This window comes from Apteryx mantelli, chromosome 38, assembly GCF_036417845.1.
Source record: "Apteryx mantelli isolate bAptMan1 chromosome 38, bAptMan1.hap1, whole genome shotgun sequence".
NCBI classification, from domain to species: Eukaryota; Metazoa; Chordata; class Aves; order Apterygiformes; family Apterygidae; genus Apteryx; species Apteryx mantelli.
The window spans coordinates 273-20,887 of record NC_090015.1 but is presented as its reverse complement, the minus strand read 5'-3'; the positions used below and the strand labels follow the sequence as shown (position 1 = coordinate 20,887).

General features: G+C 65.5%; 1 protein-coding gene across 1 annotated transcript in view; it reads right to left on the bottom strand.

Moving 5' to 3' along the window:
• Positions 1-19,979, bottom strand: part of MVP (major vault protein) — a gene marked incomplete at its 5' end in the record, with an annotated part of 38,658 nt that extends 18,679 nt beyond the window's left edge. The window contains 8 exon segments of the mRNA XM_067314899.1: positions 1,319-1,584; positions 5,864-6,022; positions 8,273-8,398; positions 11,253-11,489; positions 11,590-11,684; positions 14,884-15,015; positions 15,102-15,225; positions 19,757-19,979. Coding sequence (XP_067171000.1) covers positions 1,319-1,584; positions 5,864-6,022; positions 8,273-8,398; positions 11,253-11,489; positions 11,590-11,684; positions 14,884-15,015; positions 15,102-15,225; positions 19,757-19,979 — 1,362 coding nt within the window.
• Positions 19,980-20,615: the final 636 nt, after the last annotated feature.

Genomic DNA, 20,615 nt, shown 5'->3' with positions numbered 1-20,615 from the left:
GTCCCCAACATCCCCGACAGCCCCAATGTCCCTGATGTCCTCCATGTCCCAGATGTCCCTGATGTCCCCGATGTCCTCAACGTCCCCAACATCCCCAATGTCCCTGATGTCCCCAACATCCCCAACGTCTCAGATGTCCTCCATGTCCCAGATGTCCCCAATGTCCCTGTCTCTGATGCCATCCATGTCCCAGATGTCTCCAACATCCCCAACGTCCCCACCATCCCCGTCTCTGATGTCCTCCATGTCCCAGATGTCCCTGACGCCCCCAACGTCCCCCAACGTCCCTGATGTCCTCTGTGTCCCAGATGTCCCCAATGTCCCTGACATCCCCAATGTCCCCATCTCTGATGTCCTCCGTGTCCCAGATGTCCCCAACGTCCCTGATGTCCCCAACAACCCCAAAGTCCCTGATGTCCTCCATGTCCCCGACGTCCCTGACGCCCCCAACGTCCCCAACGTCTCTGATGTCCTCCAAGTCCCTGATGTCCCTGATGCCCCTTAATGTCCCCAACATCCCCAATGTCCCTGATGTCCTCCATGTCCCAGATGTCCCCAATGTCCCCAACATCCCCATCTCTGATGTCCTCCATGTCCCCAATGCTCCCAACATCCCCAACGTCTCTGATGTCCTCCAGGTCCCAGATGTCCCCCACATCCCCAACATCCCCAACGTCTCTGATGTCCTCCATATCCCCAAAGCCCCCAACATCCCCAATGTCCCTGATGTCCTCCATGTCCCAGATGTCCCCAATGTCCCCAACATCCCCATCTCTGATGTCCTCCATGTCCCCAATGTCCCCAACATCCCCAACGTCTCTGATGTCCTCTATGTCCCAGATGTCCCCAACGCCCCCAACATCCCCAACATCCCCAACGTCTCTGATGTCCTCCAGGTCCCAGATGTCCCTGAGGTCCCCAACGTCCCCGTCCCTGATGTCCTCCACGTCCCAGATGTCCCCAATGTCCCCGACATCCCAACGTCCCCAACATCCCCAACGTCCCTGATGTCCTCCACGTCCCAGATGTCCCCAACATCCCCAATATTCCCAACGTCTCTGATGTCCTCCAGGTCCCAGATGTCCCTGACGCCCCCAACCTCCCCGACGTCCCCAACACCCCCGATGTCCCCGACGTCCCCAACATCCCCAACGTCTCTGATGTCCTCCATGTCCCAGATGTCCCCAACATCCCTGATGTCCCCAATGTCCCCGACATCCCTGACACCCCCAACATCTCTGATGTCCTCCACGTCCCAGATGTCCCTGATGCCCCCAACCTCCCCGATGTCCCCGATGTCCCCAACGTCCCCGCTCACCGCGCCCGCCGCTCCCGGTAGTCGTAGAGCTGCATGGCGGCGTTGTGGGGCACGCGGAAGGTGACGGCCCGCGTGCGGTCGCGCCGCCGCCCCGCCGTGTCCCCGGCGTCGTCCCCGACGTCCCCGATGTCCCCGGCGGTGGCCCCGCGCTGGCCCCGGGGGTCGCGGGCGGCCGCCAGCAGCGCCTCCACGCCGGGCGCCAGCTCCTTCTCCCACAGCTCCTCCGTCGCCGTCAGCATGTAGGTCTGGCCCACCACCGCCCGCACCTGGGGGGCGCTGGGAACTGGGAGGCGCTGGGAGGCACTGGGAGGGGACTGGGGGGGACTGGGAGGTGCTGGGAGGGGAGTGGGGGGGACTGGGAGGCACTGGGGGGGGTGGGGGGGACTGGGAGGTACTGGGAGGCACTGGGAGGCACTGGGAGGGGACTGGGAGGCACTGGGAGAGCGCTGGGGGGGACTGGGAGGCACTGGGAGGGACTGGGAGCACTGGGAGGGGACTGGGAGGTACTGGGGGGGACTGGGGGGGACTGGGAGGCACTGGGAGGGGACTGGGAGGGGGCTGGGAGGGGACTGGGAGGGGACTGGGAGGCACTGGGAGGGACTGGGGGGGACTGGGAGGGTACTGGGAGGGCGCTGGGAGGCACTGGGAGGCACTGGGAGGGGACTGGGAGGTACTGGGGGGGACTGGGAGGGGGCTGGGAGGCACTGGGAGGGGACTGGGAGGCACTGGGAGGGACTGGGGGGGACTGGGAGGATACTGGGAGGGCGCTGGGAGGCGCTGGGAGGCACTGGGAGGGGACTGGGAGGTACTGGGGGGTACTGGGGGGGACTGGGAGGCACTGGGAGGCACTGGGAGGGGCTGGGGGGGACTGGGAGTACTGGGAAGGGGCACTGAGGGTGCTGGGAGGGGACTGGGAGGGGGGCTGGGGGGCACTGGGAGGAGGCTGGGAGGCACTGGGAGCACTGGGAGGGGAGTGGGGGGGACTGGGAGGCACTGGGAAGGAGCTGGGAGGCACTGGGAGGGGTGCTGGGGGGCACTAGGAGGCACTGGGAGGGACTGGGAGGGTGCTGGGAGGCACTGGAAGCACTGGGAGGGCGCTGGGAGGCACTGGGAGGGGACAGGGAGGCACTGGGAGAGCGCTGGGGGGGACTGGGAGGCACTGGGAGGGGACTGGGAGGCACTAGGAGGGGACTGGGAGGCACTGGGAGGGGACTGGGAGGCACTGGGAGGCACTGGGAGAGCGCTGGGGGGACTGGGAGGCACTGGGAGGCACTGGGAGGCGCTGGGAGGCGCTGGGAGAGTGCTGGGGGGGACTGGGAGGCACTGGGAGGCACTGGGAGGGACTGGGAGGGGACTGGGAGGCACTGGGAGGGGGCTGGGGGGGATTGGGGGGCACTGGGAGGCACTGGGAGGCACTGGGAGGCACTGGGAGGGACTGGGAAGGACTGGGGGGGACTGGGGGGACTGGGAGGTGCTGGGAGGCACTGGGAGAGCGCTGGGGGGGACTGGGAGGCACTGGGAGGTGCTGGGAGGCACTGGGAGGCACTGGGAGAGCGCTGGGGGGGACTGGGAGGCACTGGGAGGTGCTGGGAGGCACTGGGAGGCACTGGGAGGCACTGGGAGGGGGCTGGGGGGGACGGGGAGGGACTGGGAGCCGCTGGGGGGCACTGGGAGGGGACTGGGAGGGGACTGGGGGGGACTGGGAGCACTGGGAAGGGACTGGGAGGAGACTGGGAGGGGACTGGGAGCACTGGGAAGGGACTGGGAGAGGGCTGGGGGGGACTGGGAAGGACTGGGAGCACTGGGAGCCACTGGGATGCACTGGGAGGGGGCTGGGGGGGTCTATAGGGGCTCCAGGGTGCTGGGGGCTCTATAGGGACCCTATAGGTGCTCTATAGGGTCACGAGAGCGTCCTGGGGGCGTCTGTAGGGGGTTACAGAGACCTATAGGAGATCTATAGGGGCTCCAGGGGGTTGGGGAGGTCTATAGGAGATCTATAGGGGCTCCAGGGGCTCTCAGGGGGTTGGGGGCTCCATAGGGGCTCCATAGGGTCTCTACAGGGGCTCCATAGGGTCGCGAGGGTGTCCTGGAGATGTCTGCAAGGAGTTATGGGGGTCTGTAGGACATCTATAGGGGCTCCAGGAGGTTCGGGAAGGTCCATAGGGACTATAGGGGCTCCAGGGGGGTCTCAGGGGGTTGGAGACTCCATAGGGGCTCCATAGGGGCTCTACAGGGTCATGAGGGTGTCCTGCAGATGTCTGTAGGGAGCTATGGGGGTCTGCATGATGTCTATAGGGGCTCCAGAAGGTTCGGGAAGGTCTATAGGGCCTCCAGGGGGTCTCAGGGGGGTTGGGGACTCCATAGAGGCTCCACAGGGGCTCTACAGGGTCATGAGGGTGTCCTGCAGATGTCTGCAGGGAGCTATGGGGGTCTGCATGATGTCTATAGGGGCTCCAGGAGGTTCAAGAAGGTCTATAGGGGCTCCAGGGGGTCTCAGGGGGTTGGAGACTCCATAGGGGTTCCATAGGGGCTCTACAGGGGCTCCATAGGGTCATGAGGGCGTCCTGGAGATGTCTGTACGGAGCTACGGGGGTCTGTAGGACATCTATAGGGGCTCCAGAAGGTTCAAGAAGGTCTATAGGGGCTCCAGGGGGTCTCATTGGGTCTCAGGGGGTTGGGGACTCCATAGGGACTCTATAGGGGCTCCATAGGGTCATGAGGGTGTCCTGGAGATGTCTGCAGGAAGCTACGGGGGTCTGTAGGACGTCTATAGGGGCTCCAAGAGGTTCAAGAAGGTCTATAGGGGCTCCAGGGGCTCCAGGGGGTCTCAGGGGGTTGGAGACTCCATAGGGACTCCATAGGGGCTCCATAGGGGCTCTACAGGAGCTCCATAGGGTCGCGAGGGTGTCCTGGAGATGTCTGCAGGGAGTTATGGGGTTCTGTAGGACATCTATAGGGGCTCCAGGAGGTTCAAGAAGGTCTATAGGGCCTCCAGGGGCTCTCAGGGGGTTGGAGACTCCATAGGGGCTCTACAGGGGCTCCATAGGGTCGCGAGGGTGTCCTGGAGATGTCTGCAGGGAGTTACGGGGGTCTGTAGGACATCTATAGGGGCTCCAGGAGGTTCGGGAAGGTCTATAGGGGCTCCAGGGGGTCTCATTGGGTCTCGGGGGGTTGGGGACTCTATAGGGACTCCATAGGGGCTCTATAGGGTCATGAGGGTGTCCTGGAGATGTCTGTAAGGAGCTACGGGGGTCTGTAGGACATCTATAGGGGCTCCAGGAGGTTCAAGAAGGTCTATAGGGGCTCCAGGGCCTCCAGGGGGTCTCGGGGGGTTGGGGACTCTATAGGGACTCCATAGGGGCTCTATAGGGTCATGAGGGTGTCCTGGGGGTGTCTGTAGGGGGTTACAGGGGTCTGTAGGACATCTATAGGGGCTCCAGGAGGTTCAAGAAGGTCTATAGGGCCTCCAGGGCCTCCAGGGGGTCTCGGGGGGTTGGGGACTCCATAGGGGCCGCACGGGTGTCCTGAGAGTGTCCATAGGGAGTTACAGGGGTCTGTAAGGGCTGTGGGAGCTCTATAGGAGCTCCAGGGGGTTGGGACGTCCATAGGGACTACAGGGCCTCCAGGGGGTCTCAGGGGGTTGGAGACTCCGTAGGGGCTCCATAGGAGCTCTACAGGGGCTCCATAAGGGTCATGAGGGCGTCCTGGAGATGTCTGTACGGAGCTATGGGGGGTCTGTAGGACATCTATAGGGGCTCCAGAAGGTTCAAGAAGGTCTATAGGGCCTCCAGGGCCTCCAGGGGGTCTCAGGGGGGTTGGGGACTCTATAGGGACTCTATAGGGCCTCCATAGGGTCATGAGGGTGTCCTGGAGATGTCTGCAAGGAGCTACAGGGGTCTGTAGAACATCTATAGGGACTCCAGGAGGTTCAAGAAGGTCTATAGGGACTCCAGGGGCTCCAGGGGGTCTCAGGGAGTTGGGGACTCCATAGGGACTCTATAGGGCCTCCATAAGGTCATGAGGGTGTCCTGGAGATGTCTGCAGGGAGTTACGGGGGTCTGTATGACGTTTATAGGGGCTCCAGGAGGTTCAAGAAGGTCTATAGGGCCTCCAGGGGCTCCAGGGGGTCTCAGGGGGGTTGGGGACTCTATAGGGACTCTATAGGGGCTCCATAGGGTCATGAAGGTATCCTGGAGATGTCTGCAGGGAGCTACGGGGGTCTGTAGGACGTCTATAGGGGCTCCAGGAGGTTCAAGAAGGTCTATAGGGCCTCCAGGGCCTCCAGGGGGTCTCAGGGGGTTGGAGACTCCATAGGGACTCCATAGGGGCTCCATAGGGGCTCTACAGGAGCTCCATAAGGGTCATGAGAGTGTCCTGGAGATGTCTGCAGGGAGTTACGGGGGTCTGTAGGACATCTATAGGGGCTCCAGAACGTTCAAGAAGATCTATAGGGACTCCAGGGGGTCCAGGGGGTCTCGGGGGGTTGGGGACTCTATAGGGACCCTATAGGGGCTCTATAGGGGCCGCGGGGGGGGCGGTCCCAACCTTGCCGGTGCGGATGTCGCGCACGTAGATGCCCTCGCCCTCGCCCAGGGCCACGGCGCGGCGTCGCTCCAGCACGGTCACCTCGGCCGGCGGCACGTACTCGAGGGGACCGCGGGCCAGCCAGCGCTCGCCCGCCCGCCGCGTCACCTCCGCGCCGCCCTGCGGGGGACAGCGGCGCGTCACCGTCGCGTGGCACCCGCCACCCCCCGCCACCCCCGGCACGGCGCCCATAAGGATGTGGTGGCATCAGCGTGGCGCCCAGAGGGACGTGGTGGTGGCACCTCGGCGCCCACAAGGACGTGGTGGTGGCACCTTGGCACCCATAGGGATGTGGTGGTGGCACCTCGGCGCCCATAAGGACGTGGTGGCATCACCTTGGCACCCATACGGATGTGGAGGTGGCACCTCGGCGCCCACAAGGACGTGGTGGCATCACCATGGCACCCATAGGGACGTGGTGGTGGCACCTCAGTGCCCATAAGGACATGGAGGTGGCACCTTGGCACCCATACAGATGTGGTGGTGGCACCTCGGCGCCCATAAGGAAGTGGTGGCATCACCTTGGCACCCATAGGGACGTGGTGGCATCACCATGGCGCCCACAGGGATGTGGTGGTGGCACCTCGGCGCCCATAAGGACGTGGTGGCATCACCATGGCACCCATAGGGATGTGGTGGTGGCACCGTGGCGCCCGTAGGGACGTGGTGGCATCACCATGGCACCCATAGGGACGTGGAGGTGGCACCTTGGCACCCATACGGATGTGGAGGTGGCACCTTGGCACCCACAAGGACATGGTGGTGGCATCACCTTGGCACCCACAGGGATGTGGAGGTGGCACCTCGGCGCCCACAAGGATGTGGTGGTGGCACCTTGGCACCCACAAAGACGTGGTGGCATCACCATGGTGCCCACAAGGACATGGAGGTGGCACCTTGGCATCCATACAGATGTGGTGGTGGCACCTCAGTGCCCATAAGGACGTGGTGGCATCACCATGGCACCCACAGGGACATGGTGGTGGCATCACCTTGGCACCCATAAGGACGTGGTGGCATCACCATGGCACCCGTAAAGATGTGGTGGCATCACCATGGCGCCCATAAGGACGTGGTGGTGGCACCTTGGCACCCACAGGGACGTGGTGGTGGCACCATGGTGCCCACAAGGACGTGGAGGTGGCACCAGCCCGGACACCCCGGCCGCGGCCACGTCGCCCATGTCAACGTGGGGACACCATGATGTCACCTCCGTCCTCCCCGGGGCGTCACCGTGGCACCCACCAAACCTCCAGTTGCCCCCCCAGACCCCAAGTTGCCCCCACAAGGTCCCAGTTGCCCCCCCAGAGTCCCAGTTGCCCCCCGGGGTCCCCAGTTGCCACCACAAGGTCCCAGTTGCCCCCTCCAAGCTCCCAGTTGCCCCCAGGACCTCCAGTTGCCCCCCCCAGGCTCCCAGTTGCCCCCCCAGGCCTCCAGTTGCCCCCAGGACCTCCAGTTGCCCCCCCAGGCTCCCAGTTGCCCCCCCCGGAGTCCCAGTTGCCCCCCCAGACCCCAAGTTGCCCCCACAAGGTCCCAGTTGCCTCCTCCAAGCTCCCAGTTGCCCCCCTCAGTCCCCAGTTGCCCCCCAGGCCTCCAGTTGCCCCCCTCGGTCCCCAGTTGCCCCCAGGGCCTCCAGTTGCCCCCCCAGGTCCCCAGTTGCCCCCCTCGGTCCCCAGTTGCCCCTCAGACCCCCAGTTGCCTCCTCCAAACTCCCAGTTGCCTCCAGGACCTCCAGTTGCCCCCCCAGGCTCCCAGTTGCCCCCCCCCGAGTCCCAGTTACCCACCCAGACCCCAAGTTGCCCCCACAAGGTCCCAGTTGCCTCCTCCAAGCTCCCAGTTGCCCCCCCAGAGTCCCAGTTGCCCCCCCAGACCCCAAGTTGCCCCCACAAGGTCCCAGTTGCCTCCTCCAAGCTCCCAGTTGCCTCCAGAACCCCCAGTTGCCCCCCCAGAGTCCCAGTTGCCCCCCCCGGTCCCCAGTTGCCCCCCAGGCCTCCAGTTGCCACCCCAAGGTCCCAGTTGCCTCCTCCAAGCTTCCAGTTGCCCCCAGAACCTCCAGTTGCCCCCCCAGAGTCCCAGTTGCCCCCAGGACCTCCAGTTGCCTCCTCCAAGCTCCCAGTTGCAGCTCCAGGGTCCCAGTTGCCCCCCCAGACCCCAAGTTGCCCCCACAAGGTCCCAGTTGCCTCCTCCAAGCTCCCAGATGCCCCCAGAACCTCCAGTTGCCTCCTCCAAGCTCCCAGTTGCCCCCAGGACCTCCAGTTGCCACCCCAAGGTCCCAGTTGCCCCCAGGGCCCCCAGTTGCCCCCAGGACCTCCAGTTGCCCCCCCAGGCTCCCAGTTGCCCCCCCGGGTCCCCAGTTGCCCCCCCGGGCACCTCGTCGGGGTGGGTGAGGGTCTGCAGGGCCTGGAGCAGCAGCCCCTCGTCCTCGGCCAGCACGTAGACGTCCTGGATGCCGGCCTGGAGACGCTCGCCCGGCCGCAGGAAGAAGGACTTCTCGCCCTGGGGACACCACGGGGACACCATGGGGACGTGCCGCTGGCGTGGTGGGGACACTACGGGGACGTGTCACCAGCACGGAGTGGACATGGGGACGCCACGGGGACGTGTCACCAGGGTGGCGGGGAGGCAGGGATGTCACGGGGAGATGTCGCCGGCTTGGTGGGGACATGGGGACACCATGGGGACGTCTCAATGGCATGGTGGGGACACTGTGGGGACGTGTCACCAGCATGGCGGGGACACGGGGACACCATGGGGACATCTCAATGGCACGGTGGGGATGCAGGGATGCCATGGGGAGATGTCGCCAGCATGGTGGGGACATGGGACACCATGGGGACGTGCCACTGGCATGGGGGGGACATGGGGACACCATGGGGACATCTCAATGGCACAGTGGGGATGCAGGGATGCCATGGGGAGCTGTCACTGGCATGGAGGGGACATGGGGACACCATGGGGACGTGCCGCTGGCATGGGGGGGACACCATGGGGACGTGTCACCAGCATGGCGGGGACACGGGGACGCCATGGGGACGTCTCAATGGCATGGTGGGGATGCAGGGATGCCATGGGGAGATGTCGCCGGCATGGAGGGGACACGGGGACACCATGGGGACATGTCACCGGCATGGCGGGGACATGGGGACACCATGGGGACGTCTCAATGGCATGGTGGGGATGCAGGGATGCCATGGGGAGATGTCGCCGGCATGGTGGGGACATGGGGACACCATGGGGACACCGCTGGCATGGTGGGGACACCATGACGATGTGTCACCAGCATGGCGGGGACACGGGGACGCCATGGGGACGTCTCAATGGCATGGTGGGGATGCAGGGATGCCATGGGGAGATGTCGCCGGCATGGAGGGGACACGGGGACACCATGGGGACATGTCACCGGCATGGCGGGGACATGGGGACACCATGGGGACGTCTCAATGGCATGGTGGGGATGCAGGGATGCCATGGGGAGATGTCGCCGGCATGGTGGGGACATGGGGACACCATGGGGACACCGCTGGCATGGTGGGGACACCATGACGATGTGTCACCAGCATGGCGGGGACACGGGGACGCCATGGGGACGTGTCACCGACACGGCGGGGACAGTGGGATGTCAGGGAGACACGTCGCTGACACGGTGGGGTCCCTTGCGACCCCCTCAGGCCTCCTTGAGGCCACCTCAGGGAGCTTTGGGGCCACCTTGAGCCCCTCGGGGCCACCTTAGGGGTCAGTCTGGGCCACCCTGAGCTCCTCTGGACCACTTAAGGGTCCCTTGAGGCCACCTTAGATGTCCATTCGGGTCCCTCAGGGCCACCCTGAGCCCCGTGGGGACACCTTAGGGATCCACTGAGATCCTGTGAGGTCTCCTCAGCCCACTCAAGGCCACCTTAGGGTCCCTCAGTGCCACCCTGAGCCCCTTGGGGCCACCTTAGGGGTCCATCGAGATCCCTTGAGGCCTCCTCAGATCCCTCAGGGCCACCTTAGGTCCCTTGGGGCCACCCTGAGCCCCTTGGGGCCACCTTAGGGGTCCATCGAGATCCCTTGAGGCCTCCTCAAATCCCTTGTGGCCACCTCAGACCCCTCAGGGCCACCTTAGGGTCCCTTGGAGCCACCCTGAGCCCCTCAGGGCCACCTTAGGGGTCCATCGAGATCCCCTGAGTCCTCCTCAGATCCCTCAGGGCCACCTTAGGGTCCCTCAGTGCCACCCTGAGCCCCTCGGGGCCACCTTAGGGATCCACTGAGATCCCTTGAGGCCTCCTCAAATCCCTTGTGGCCACCTCAGACCCCTCAGGGCCACCTTAGGGTCCCTTGGAGCCACCCTGAGCCCCGTGGGGACACCTTAGGGGTCCATCGAGATCCCCTGAGTCCTCCTCAGATCTCTCAGGGCCACCTTAGGGTCCCTCAGTGCCACCCTGAGCCCCTCGGGGCCACCTTAGGGATCCACTGAGATCCCTTGAGGCCTCCTCAAACCCCTCAGGGCCACCTTAGGGTCCCTCAGTGCCACCCTGACCCCTCAGGACCACCTTAGGGGTCCATTGAGATCCCTTGAGGCCTCCTCAGATCTCTCAGGGCCACCTTAGGGTCCCTTGGTGCCACCCTGACCCCTCAGGAGCCCGTTGAGGTCCCTCAGGGCCACCTTAGGGGTCCACTGAGATCCCTTGAGGCCTTCTCAGATCCCTCGGGGCCACCTCAGACCCCTCAGGGCCACCTTAGGGTCCCTCGGGGCCACCCTGAGCCCCTCGGGGCCACCTTAGGGGTCCATCGAGATCCCTTGAGGCCTCCTCAGATCCCTTGGGGCCATCTCAGACCCCTCAGGAGCCCGTTGAGTTCCCTCAGGGCCACCTTAGGGTCCCTCGGTGCCACCCTGACCCCTCAGGAGCCCGTTGAGGTCCCTCAGGGCCACCTTAGGGGTCCACTGAGATCCCTTGAGGCCTCCTCAGATCCCTTGAGGCCTCCTCAGATCCCTCAGGGCCACCTTAGGGTCCCTTGGAGCCACCCTGAGCCCCTCGGGGCCACCTTAGGGGTCCATCGAGATCTCTTGAGGCCTCCTCAGACCCTTCAGGAGCCCAATGAGTTCCCTCAGGGCCACCTTAGGGTCCCTCGGTGCCACCCTGATCCCTCAGGAGCCCGTTGAGGTCCCTCAGGGCCACCTTAGGGGTCCACTGAGATCCCTTGAGGCCTCCTCAGACCCCTCAGGAGCCCGTTGAGGTCCTTCAGGGCCACCTTAGGGTCCCTCGGTGCCACCCTGATCCCTCAGGAGCCCGTTGAGGTCCCTCAGGGCCACCTGCGGCCACCTCCTCGGAGGTCCACCTCCCACCCACCACTGACGGGTCGGGGCCCCCACCTTGACGACGCGCTGCTGGCCCAGCTGGGGCTTGCCGTCGGGCCCCACGGGGTCGAGGACGACGCAGTACTGGCGGGGCCCCAGGGTGGTGACGGCCACCTGGGCCACCACCTCCTCGAAGACGTCGGGGACGTAGGCGTCGCTCTGCTCCTGCGTCACCAGCCACTCCTCGCCCGTGCGTCGCACCGTGCCCTGGGCGTCCCGGAAGGTCCTCGTCGCCCGAAGGTGCAGGGCTTTCTGGGGGGGGGTGACGGGTGGCCAGGTGGGTGACGCCGCTGCCACCACCGTGGGGTGGGGTGGGGTGGGGTGGGGGTCACCCGTGGGTGCCGGCGGGTACCTTCTCGGTGAGGACGATGGCGTCCACCACGTCGAGGACCTCCTCGTAGACGCCGGGCAGGTAGGCGCCCACCCGCTTCACCAGCCACTCCTCGCCTGGGGGCAGGGGGTGCTGGGTGGGGGGGTCCCAAGGGTGCTGGGGGGGGTCCCAAGGGTGCTGGGGGGGTGTTGTGGGTGCTGGGGGGGGTCCTGTGGGTGGTGGGAGCCTGGGGGTCTTATGGGTGTTGGAGGTTCCTACAGGTGTTGAGGGTTCCAAGGGTGCTGGGGGGGGGACAAGGGGGTCCCAAGGGTGCTGGGGGGTCCCAAGGGTGCTGTGGGGTGGGACAAGGGGGTCCCAAGGGTGCTGGGGGGTCCCAAGGGTGCTGGGGGGGGGACAAGGGGGGCCTAGGGGTGCTGGGGGGTCCCAAGGGTGCTGGGGTGGGACAAGGGGGTCCCAAGGGTGCTGGAGGGTCCCAAGGGTGCTGGGGGTGGGACAAGGGGGTCCCAAGGGTGCTGGGGGGTCCCAAGGGTGCTGGGGGGGGGACAAGGGGGGCCTAGGGGTGCTGGGGGGTCCCAAGGGTGCTGGGGTGGGACAAGGGGGTCCCAAGGGTGCTGGAGGGTCCCAAGGGTGCTGGGGGTGGGACAAGGGGGTCCCAAGGGTGCTGGGGGGTCCCAAGGGTGCTGGGGGTGGGACAAGGGGGTCCCAAGGGTGCTGGGGGGTCCCAAGGGTGCTGTGGGGTGGGACAAGGGGGTCCCAAGGGTGCTGGGGGGTCCCAAGGGTGCTGGGGGGGGGACAAGGGGGGCCTAGGGGTGCTGGGGGGTCCCAAGGGTGCTGGGGTGGGACAAGGGGGTCCCAAGGGTGCTGGGGGGTCCCAAGGGTGCTGTGGGGTGGGACAAGGGGGTCCCAAGGGTGCTGGGGGGTCCCAAGGGTGCTGGGGGTGGGACAAGGGGGGCCTAGGGGTGCTGGGGGGTCCCAAGGGTGCTGGGGGGGGGACAAGGGGGGCCTAGGGGTGCTGGGGGGTCCCAAGGGTGCTGTGGGTGGGACAAGGAGGTCCCAAGGGTGCTGGGGGGTCCCAAGGGTGCTGGGGGTGGGACAAGGGGGTCCCAAGGGTGCTGGGGGGTCCCAAGGGTGCTGTGGGGTGGGACAAGGGGGTCCCAAGGGTGCTGGGGGGTCCCAAGGGTGCTGGGGGTGGGACAAGGGGGGCCTAGGGGTGCTGCGGGGTGGGACAAGGGGGTGCTGGGGGGGTGCTGGGGGGTCCCAAGGGTGCTGGGGGTGGGACAAGGGGGTCCTAGAGAGGTCGTGGGGTCCCAAGGGTGCTGGGCCAAGGATGAGGGTCCCAGGGGTGCTAGGGGGGGCCGTGGGATCCCAAGGGTGCGGGGGGGATCCCAGGGGCTCCCAGGGGTGCTGGGGGCCTCCCAGGGGTGCAGGGGGGTCCCAGGAGCTCCCAGGGGTGCAGCGGGCTCCCAGGAGCACCCATGGGTGCTGGGGGCTTCCACAGGTGCAGGGGGTCCCATGGGGGCTCCCATGGGTGCTGGGGGGGTCCCATGGGCACAGGGGGGTCCCAGGAGCTCCCATGGGTGCAGGAGGATCCCAGGAGCTCCCATGGGTGCTGGGGGGTCCCAGGGGTCCCAAGAGCTCCCAGGAGCTCCCAAGGGTGCAGGAGGGTCCCAAGAGCTCCCATGGGTGCAGGGAGGGTCCCAGGGGTCCCAAGAGCTCCCAGGAGCTCCCAAGGGTGCAGGAGGATCCCAGGAGCTCCCATGGGTGCAGGGAGGGTCCCAGGGGTCCCAGGAGCTCCCAGGAGCTCCCAAGGGTGCAGGGAGGATCCCAGGGGTCCCAAGAGCTCCTAGGAGCTCCCATGGGTGCAGGGGGGTCCCAGGAGCTCCCATGGGTGCTGGGGGGTCCCAGGGGTCTCAAGAGCTCCCAGGAGCTCCCAAAGGTACAGGAGGATCCCAGGAGCTCCCATGGGTGCAGGGAGGGTCCCAGGAGTCCCAAGAGCTCCCAAGAGCTCCCAGGGGTGCAGGAGGGTCCCAGGAGCTCCCATGGGTGCAGGGGGGTCCCAGGAGCTCCCATGGGTGCTGGGGGGTCCCAGGGGTCTCAAGAGCTCCCAGGAGCTCCCAGGGGTGCAGGAGGGTCCCAGGAGCTCCCATGGGTGCTGGGGGGTCCCAGGGGTCCCAAGAGCTCCCAGGAGCTCCCAAGGGTGCAGGAGGGTCCCAAGAGCTCCCATGGGTGCAGGGAGGGTCCCAGGGGTCCCAAGAGCTCCCAGGAGCTCCCAAGGGTGCAGGAGGATCCCAGGAGCTCCCATGGGTGCTGGGGGGTGCCAGGAGCTCCCATGGGTGCAGGGGGGTCCCAGGGGTCCCAGGAGCTCCCAGGAGCTCCCATGGGTGCAGGAGGATCCCAGGAGCTCCCATGGGTGCAGGGAGGGTCCCAGGGGTCCCAAGAGCTCCCAGGAGCTCCCAGGGGTGCAGGAGGATCCCAGGAGCACCCACGGGTGCAGGGGGGTCTCAGGGGTCCCAAGAGCTCCCATGGGTGCAGGGGGGTCCCAGGGGTCCCAAGAGCTCCCAGGAGCTCCCACGGGTGCAGGAGGATCCCAGGAGCTCCCATGGGTGCTGGGGGGTCCCAGGGGTCCCAGAAGCTCCCAGGAGCTCCCATGGGTGCAGGAGGGTCCCAGGAGCTCCCAAGGGTGCAGGAGGGTCCCAGGGGTCCCAAGAACTCCCAGGAGCTCCCATGGGTGCTGGGGGGCTTCCAAGGGTGCAGGGGGGTCCCAGGAGCTCCCAAGGGTGCAGGAGGCTCCCAGGAGCACCCACAGGTGCAGGAGGGTCCCAGGAGCTCCCATGGGTGCTGGGGGGTCCCAGGGGTCCCAGAAGCTCCCAGGAGCTCCCATGGGTGCAGGAGGGTCCCAGGAGCTCCCATGGGTGCTGGGGGGTCCCAGGAGCACCCACAGGTGCAGGAGGATCCCAGGAGCTCCCATGGGTGCTGGGGGGTCCCAGGGGTCCCAGAAGCTCCCAGGAGCTCCCATGGGTGCAGGAGGGTCCCAGGAGCTCCCATGGGTGCAGGAGGGTCCCAGGAGCTCCCATGGGTGCTGGGGGGTCCCAGGAGCACCCACAGGTGCAGGAGGATCCCAGGAGCTCCCATGGGTGCTGGGGGGTCCCAGGGGTCCCAGAAGCTCCCAGGAGCTCCCATGGGTGTTGGTGGGTCCCAGGAGCTCCCAAGGGTGCAGGAGGGTCCCAGGAGCACCCACAGGTGCTGGGGGGTCCCAGGAGCTCCCAAGGGTGCAGGAGGGTCCCAGGAGCACCCATGGGTGCCAGGGGGGGTCACCTGTGACGCGGCGGACGCCCTCGCGGTCGACGCACTCCTTGCGCGCCCGCAGCCGCACGGCCTGGTTGGGCCCGATGACGGTGGCCTGCAGCGTCTCGGCCACCTCCACCTCCTTGCGGGGGATGTAGGTGCCTTGGCGGGGACGGGGACACGGTGTCACCGGGGTGGGTGGTGTCCCCCACCCTGGGGCGCGTCCCCCCCCCCCGTCCGCCGCGTACCGGGACCTTCGAAGAGCCACTCATCACCGGCCACGAAGCGGCTGCCGTCCCGGGCCACGAAGTCGAGCAGGGCGCGGAGACGCAGCGCCGTGTCGGCCAGCACCACCTGCAGCGGCGTCACGTCCTGCCGGGGGACACCGGGCGTGAGGGGACATCAGGGATGGAGAGACATCAGGGATGGAGGTGACACCAGGGACATGGGGGACACCACGGATGGAGGAACACCAGGGATGGAGGAACATCAGGGATGGGGGGACACCAGGGACATGGGGGACACCACGGATGGAGGGACATCAGGGATGGAGGAACATCAGGGATGGAGGAACATCAGGGATGGGGGGACACCAGGGACATGGGGGACACCACGGATGGAGGGACACCAGGGATGGGGGGACACCAGGGATGGGGGGACACCAAGGACATGGAGGAACACCAAGGACATGGAGGAACACCAGGGACATGGAGGAACACCAGGGACATGGAGGAACACTAAGGATGGGGGGACACCAAGGATGGAGGGACACCAGGGATGGAGTGGGGACACCCAGGGGACGCAGAAAGCAGGGACGCAGCGCCGTGTCAGCCAGCACCACCTGCAGCGGCGTCACATCCTGCCGGGGGGACACCGGGCATGAGGGGACATCAGGGATAGAGGGACATCAGGGATGGAGGTGACACCACGGATGGAGGGACACCATGGATGGAGGGAAACCAGGGATGGAAAGACACCACAGATGGAGAGACACCAGGGACATGGGGGACACCATGGATGGAGGAACACCAGGGATGGAGAGACACCAGGGACATGGGGGACACCAGGGATGGAGGAACACCAGCGATGGAGGAACTCCAGGGATGGGGGGACACCACAGATGGAGGGAAACCAGGGACATGGGGGACACCACGGATGGAGGGACACCAGGGATATGGGGGACACCAGGGATGGAGGAACACCAGCGATGGAGGAACTCCAGGGATGGGGGGACACCACGGATGGAGGGAAACCAGGGACATGGGGGACACCACGGATGGAGGGACACCAGGGATATGGGGGACACCAGGGATGGAGGGACACCAGGAATGGAGGAACATCAGGGAAATGGGGGACACCACGGATGGGGGGACACCATGGATGGAGAGACACCACAGATGGAGAGACACCAGGGACATGGGGGACACCAGGTATGGAGGGACACCAGAGACATGGGAGACACCATGGATGGAGGAACACCAGGGACATGGGAGACACCAGGGACATGGGAGACACCAGGGACATGGGGGGACACCAGGGACATGGGGGGACACCACGGATGAGGGACACCAGGGATGGGGGAAGACCAGGGATGGGGGAACACCAGGGACATGGGGGACACCACGGATGGAGGGACACCACGGATGGAGGGATACTAAGGATGGGGGACACCAGGGATGGAGGAACACTAAGGATGGAGGGACACCACGGATGGAGCAGGGGACACCCAGGGGACGTGGGGGGGACGCCCGGGGGACGCAGGGAGCAGGGACGCAGCGCCGTGTCGGCCAGCACCACCTGCAGCGGCGTCACGTCCTGCCGGGGGGACACCAGGGATGAGGGGACGTCACAGAGGGACACCAGGGACATGGGGGACACCACGGATAGGGGGACACCACGGATGGAGAGACATCAGGGATGGAGGGACATCAGGGATGGAGGAACATCAGGGATGGGGGGACACCAGGGACATGGTGGAAACCAGGGACATGGGGGAAACCAGGGACACGGGGGACACCAGGGACACGGGGGACACCAGGGACACGGGGGACACCAGGGATGAGGGGACGCCACGGATGGTGGGACACCAGGGATATGGGGGACACCATGGATGGAGGGACACCAGGAATGGAGAAACATCAGGGAAATGGGGGACACCCCGGATGGGGGGACACCAGGGACATGGGGGACACCACGGATGAGGGGACACCACGGATGAGGGGACACCACGGATGGAGGAAGACCAGGGATGGGGGAACACCAGGGACATGGGGGACACCACGGATGGAGGGATACTAAGGATGGGGGGACACCAAGGATGGGGGGACACCAGGGATGGAGAGGGGGACGCCCGGGGGATGCGGGGAGCAGGGACGCAGGGCCGTGTCGGCCAGCACCACCTGCAGCGGTGTCACGTCCTGCCGGGGGGACACTGGGCATGAGGGGACGTCATGGATGGAGGGACACCAAGGACATGGGGGACACCAGGGATGGAGGGACACCAAGGACGGAGGGACACCACGGATGGGGGGACACCAGGGACATGGGGGACACCAGGGATGGAGATGACACCAGGGATGGAGATGACACCAGGGATGGGGGGACACCAGGGACGGGGGGACACCAGGGACGGGGGGACACCAGGGACATGGGGGACACCAGGGACATGGGGGACACCACGGATGGAGGAACACCACGGATGGGGGGACAGCATGGATGGAGAGACACCACAGATGGAGAGACACCAGGGACATGGGGGACACCAGGGACATGGGGGGACACCAAGGACAGAGGAACACTAAGGATGGAGGGACACCACGGATGGAGCAGGGGACACCCGGGGGACGTGGGGGGGACGCCCGGGGGACGCGGGGAGCAGGGACGCAGCGCCGTGTCGGCCAGCACCACCTGCAGCGGCGTCACGTCCTGCCGGGGGGACACCGGGCATGAGGGGACGTCACGGATGGGGGGACACCAGGGACATGGGGGACACCAGGGATGGAGGAACACCAGAGATGGAAGAACATCAGGGATGGAGGTGACACCAGGTGTGGAGGAACACCAGGGACATGGGGGACACCAGGGATGGAGGGACACCAGAGATGGAAGAACATCAGGGATGGAGGTGACACCAGGTATGGAGGGACACCAGGGACATGGGGGACACCAGGGATGGAGGGACACCAAGGACGGAGGGACACCACGGATGGGGGGACACCACGGATGGGGGGACACCAGGGACATGGGGGACACCAGGGATGGAGGTGACACCAGGGATGGAGGTGACACCCAGGTGACAGGGTGACACCCTGAGGACACGGGGGGACACCAGGGATGCAGGTGACATCGAGGTGACACCCTGGGGACATGGGGGGACGCCAGGGACACGGGTGGCTATAGGTGCCTGCAGGTTTTACAAAGCCTATAAGAGCTATAGGAGCCACCGACACATATAGAAGATCTAAAGAAGATCGTGGAGCCTATAGAAGACCATGAAGAAGTTGTAGGTCCCACAAGAAACCATGGGAGACTTATGGACCCTATAGGACCTATAGGTGCCCATGGGGTGGCTAAAGCACCTATATGGGTTCATGAACCCTATAGGACCTATAGGTGCCCATGGGGTGGCTAAAGCACCTATATGGGTTCATGAACCCTATAGGACCTATAGGTGCCCATGGGGTGGCTAAAGCACCTATATGGGTTCATGAACCCTATAGGACCTATAGCAAACCTTAGAGGGGAACTAGAGGGGCTATAGGGGACCCTGGGGCCTAGAGGAGCTATTGGAGCCCACAAGGTGTCACGGAGCCTATAGGAGCTATAGGAGCCCACGGAAGGGCCAGAGGGGGCAATGGGGCCTGGAGAACCTATAGGAGGCCACGCGTGGCTAGAGGGGCTACAGGGAGCCTATAGGACACCGCGGAGGAGCCCTAAGGGCTATAGGAGACCCCGGCAGCGGTACGGAGCCTATAGGACACCGCGGAGGAGCCGTAAGGGCTATAGGAGACCACGGTGGCGTTACCGAGCCTATAGGACACCGTGGAGGAGCCCTAAGGGCTATAGGAGACCCCGGCGGCGGTACGGAGCCTATAGGACACCGCGGAGGAGCCGTAAGGGCTATAGGAGACCACGGTGGCGTTACCGAGCCTATAGGACACCGTGGAGGAGCCCTAAGGGCTATAGGAGACCCCGGCGGCGGTACGGAGCCTATAGGACACCGCGGAGGAGCCGTAAGGGCTATAGGAGACCACGGTGGCGTTACCGAGCCTATAGGACACCGCGGAGGAGCCGTAAGGGCTATAGGAGACCACGGCGGTGTTAGGGAGCCTATAGGACCTGCAGCAACGCAGGGGTGGGTTAGAGCCTATAGAAAGACTATAAAGCACATAGGAAACCATATCAGAATTATGGAACCTATAGAAGAACCAACACATACTATAGAAAGCTACAGGAAAACCATGGAGATTATAGAAGCTATAAGAGACCCCGAGGCAACCAAAAAGCCTATGGAGGAAAAGGGATCCTGGAAGAGCTATAGGAGCCCACGGGCGGCTATAGGGAGCCACGGCGGTGACGGATACTATAGGCCACCGCGGGGCCCGACGAGAGCCTGCGAAAGCTATAGGTCCTATAGGAACCGTCGAAGATCAAGGAACTACAAGAGAGCTTATGGGGGCCATAGGTGTCTATACATGCTGGAAAAGATGATAAAATCTATAGGAGCTATAGGGGACTCTACAAAGAACAGAGCGGGCGATGGGCAGCTATAGGAACTACGCGGAGTCTATGGAGACTATAGGAACCGGCGCCCGGGGCGGCAGGCGGATGGGCGCTATAGAGGCTCTATAGGGGCTCTATAGGGGGGGCTATAGGGGGGGCTATAGGGAGGGGCTATAGGTACCTGCTGGAGGCGCTCGCCGGGGTAGAGGGCGAAGGGCTCGCGGGCCAGGCGCACCTCGAGGTCGCCGTGCCGCAGGCGCGCCTGCCCCGCGCCGTCCAGCAGCACGTCACCGTCACCGTCGTCGTCACCGTCACCGTCGTTGCCACCGCGCGCCACCGGGTTCAGGACGACGCAGTAGTGACGCGCCGGCACCGTCACCATGCGCACGGGGCCCAGCACCAGCCTGCGCCGTCACCGCCGCGGTGCCACCACGGGGTGGGGGGGAGTGAGGGACCCCCCACCCGCCCCGTAGCACCCTATAGAGACTCCCCCGGCGCCCTATAGAGCCCCCCGGCGCCCCCGAGGGCTCTATAGAGCCCCCAACACCCCCCTGGCACCCTATAGAGACCCTTGACACCCTAGAGAGCCCCCCGACGCCCTATAGAGACCCCTGACGCCCCGCCAGCCGTATGGAGCCCCCCAGCACCCTAGAGAGACCCCGACACCCTCCAGGCCCTATAGAGCCCCCCAGCACCCTATAGAGCCCCCCCGACACCCTAGAGAGCCCCCCGACGCCCCCGAGGGCTCTATAGAGCCCCCAACACCCCCCCGGCACCCTATAGAGACCCCTGACGCCCCGCCAGCCGTATAGAGCCACCCAGCACCCTATAGAGACCCCCCGACACCCTCCAGGCCCTATAGAGCCCCCCAGCACCCTATAGAGCCCCCCAACACCCTAGAGAGCCCCCCGACACCCCCGAGGGCTCTATAGAGCCCCCAACACCCCCCCGGCACCCTATAGAGCCCCCCGAGACCCTAAAGAGCCCCGACACCCCCCAGCACCCTATAGAGACCCCTGACACTCTCCTGGCGCTCTAGG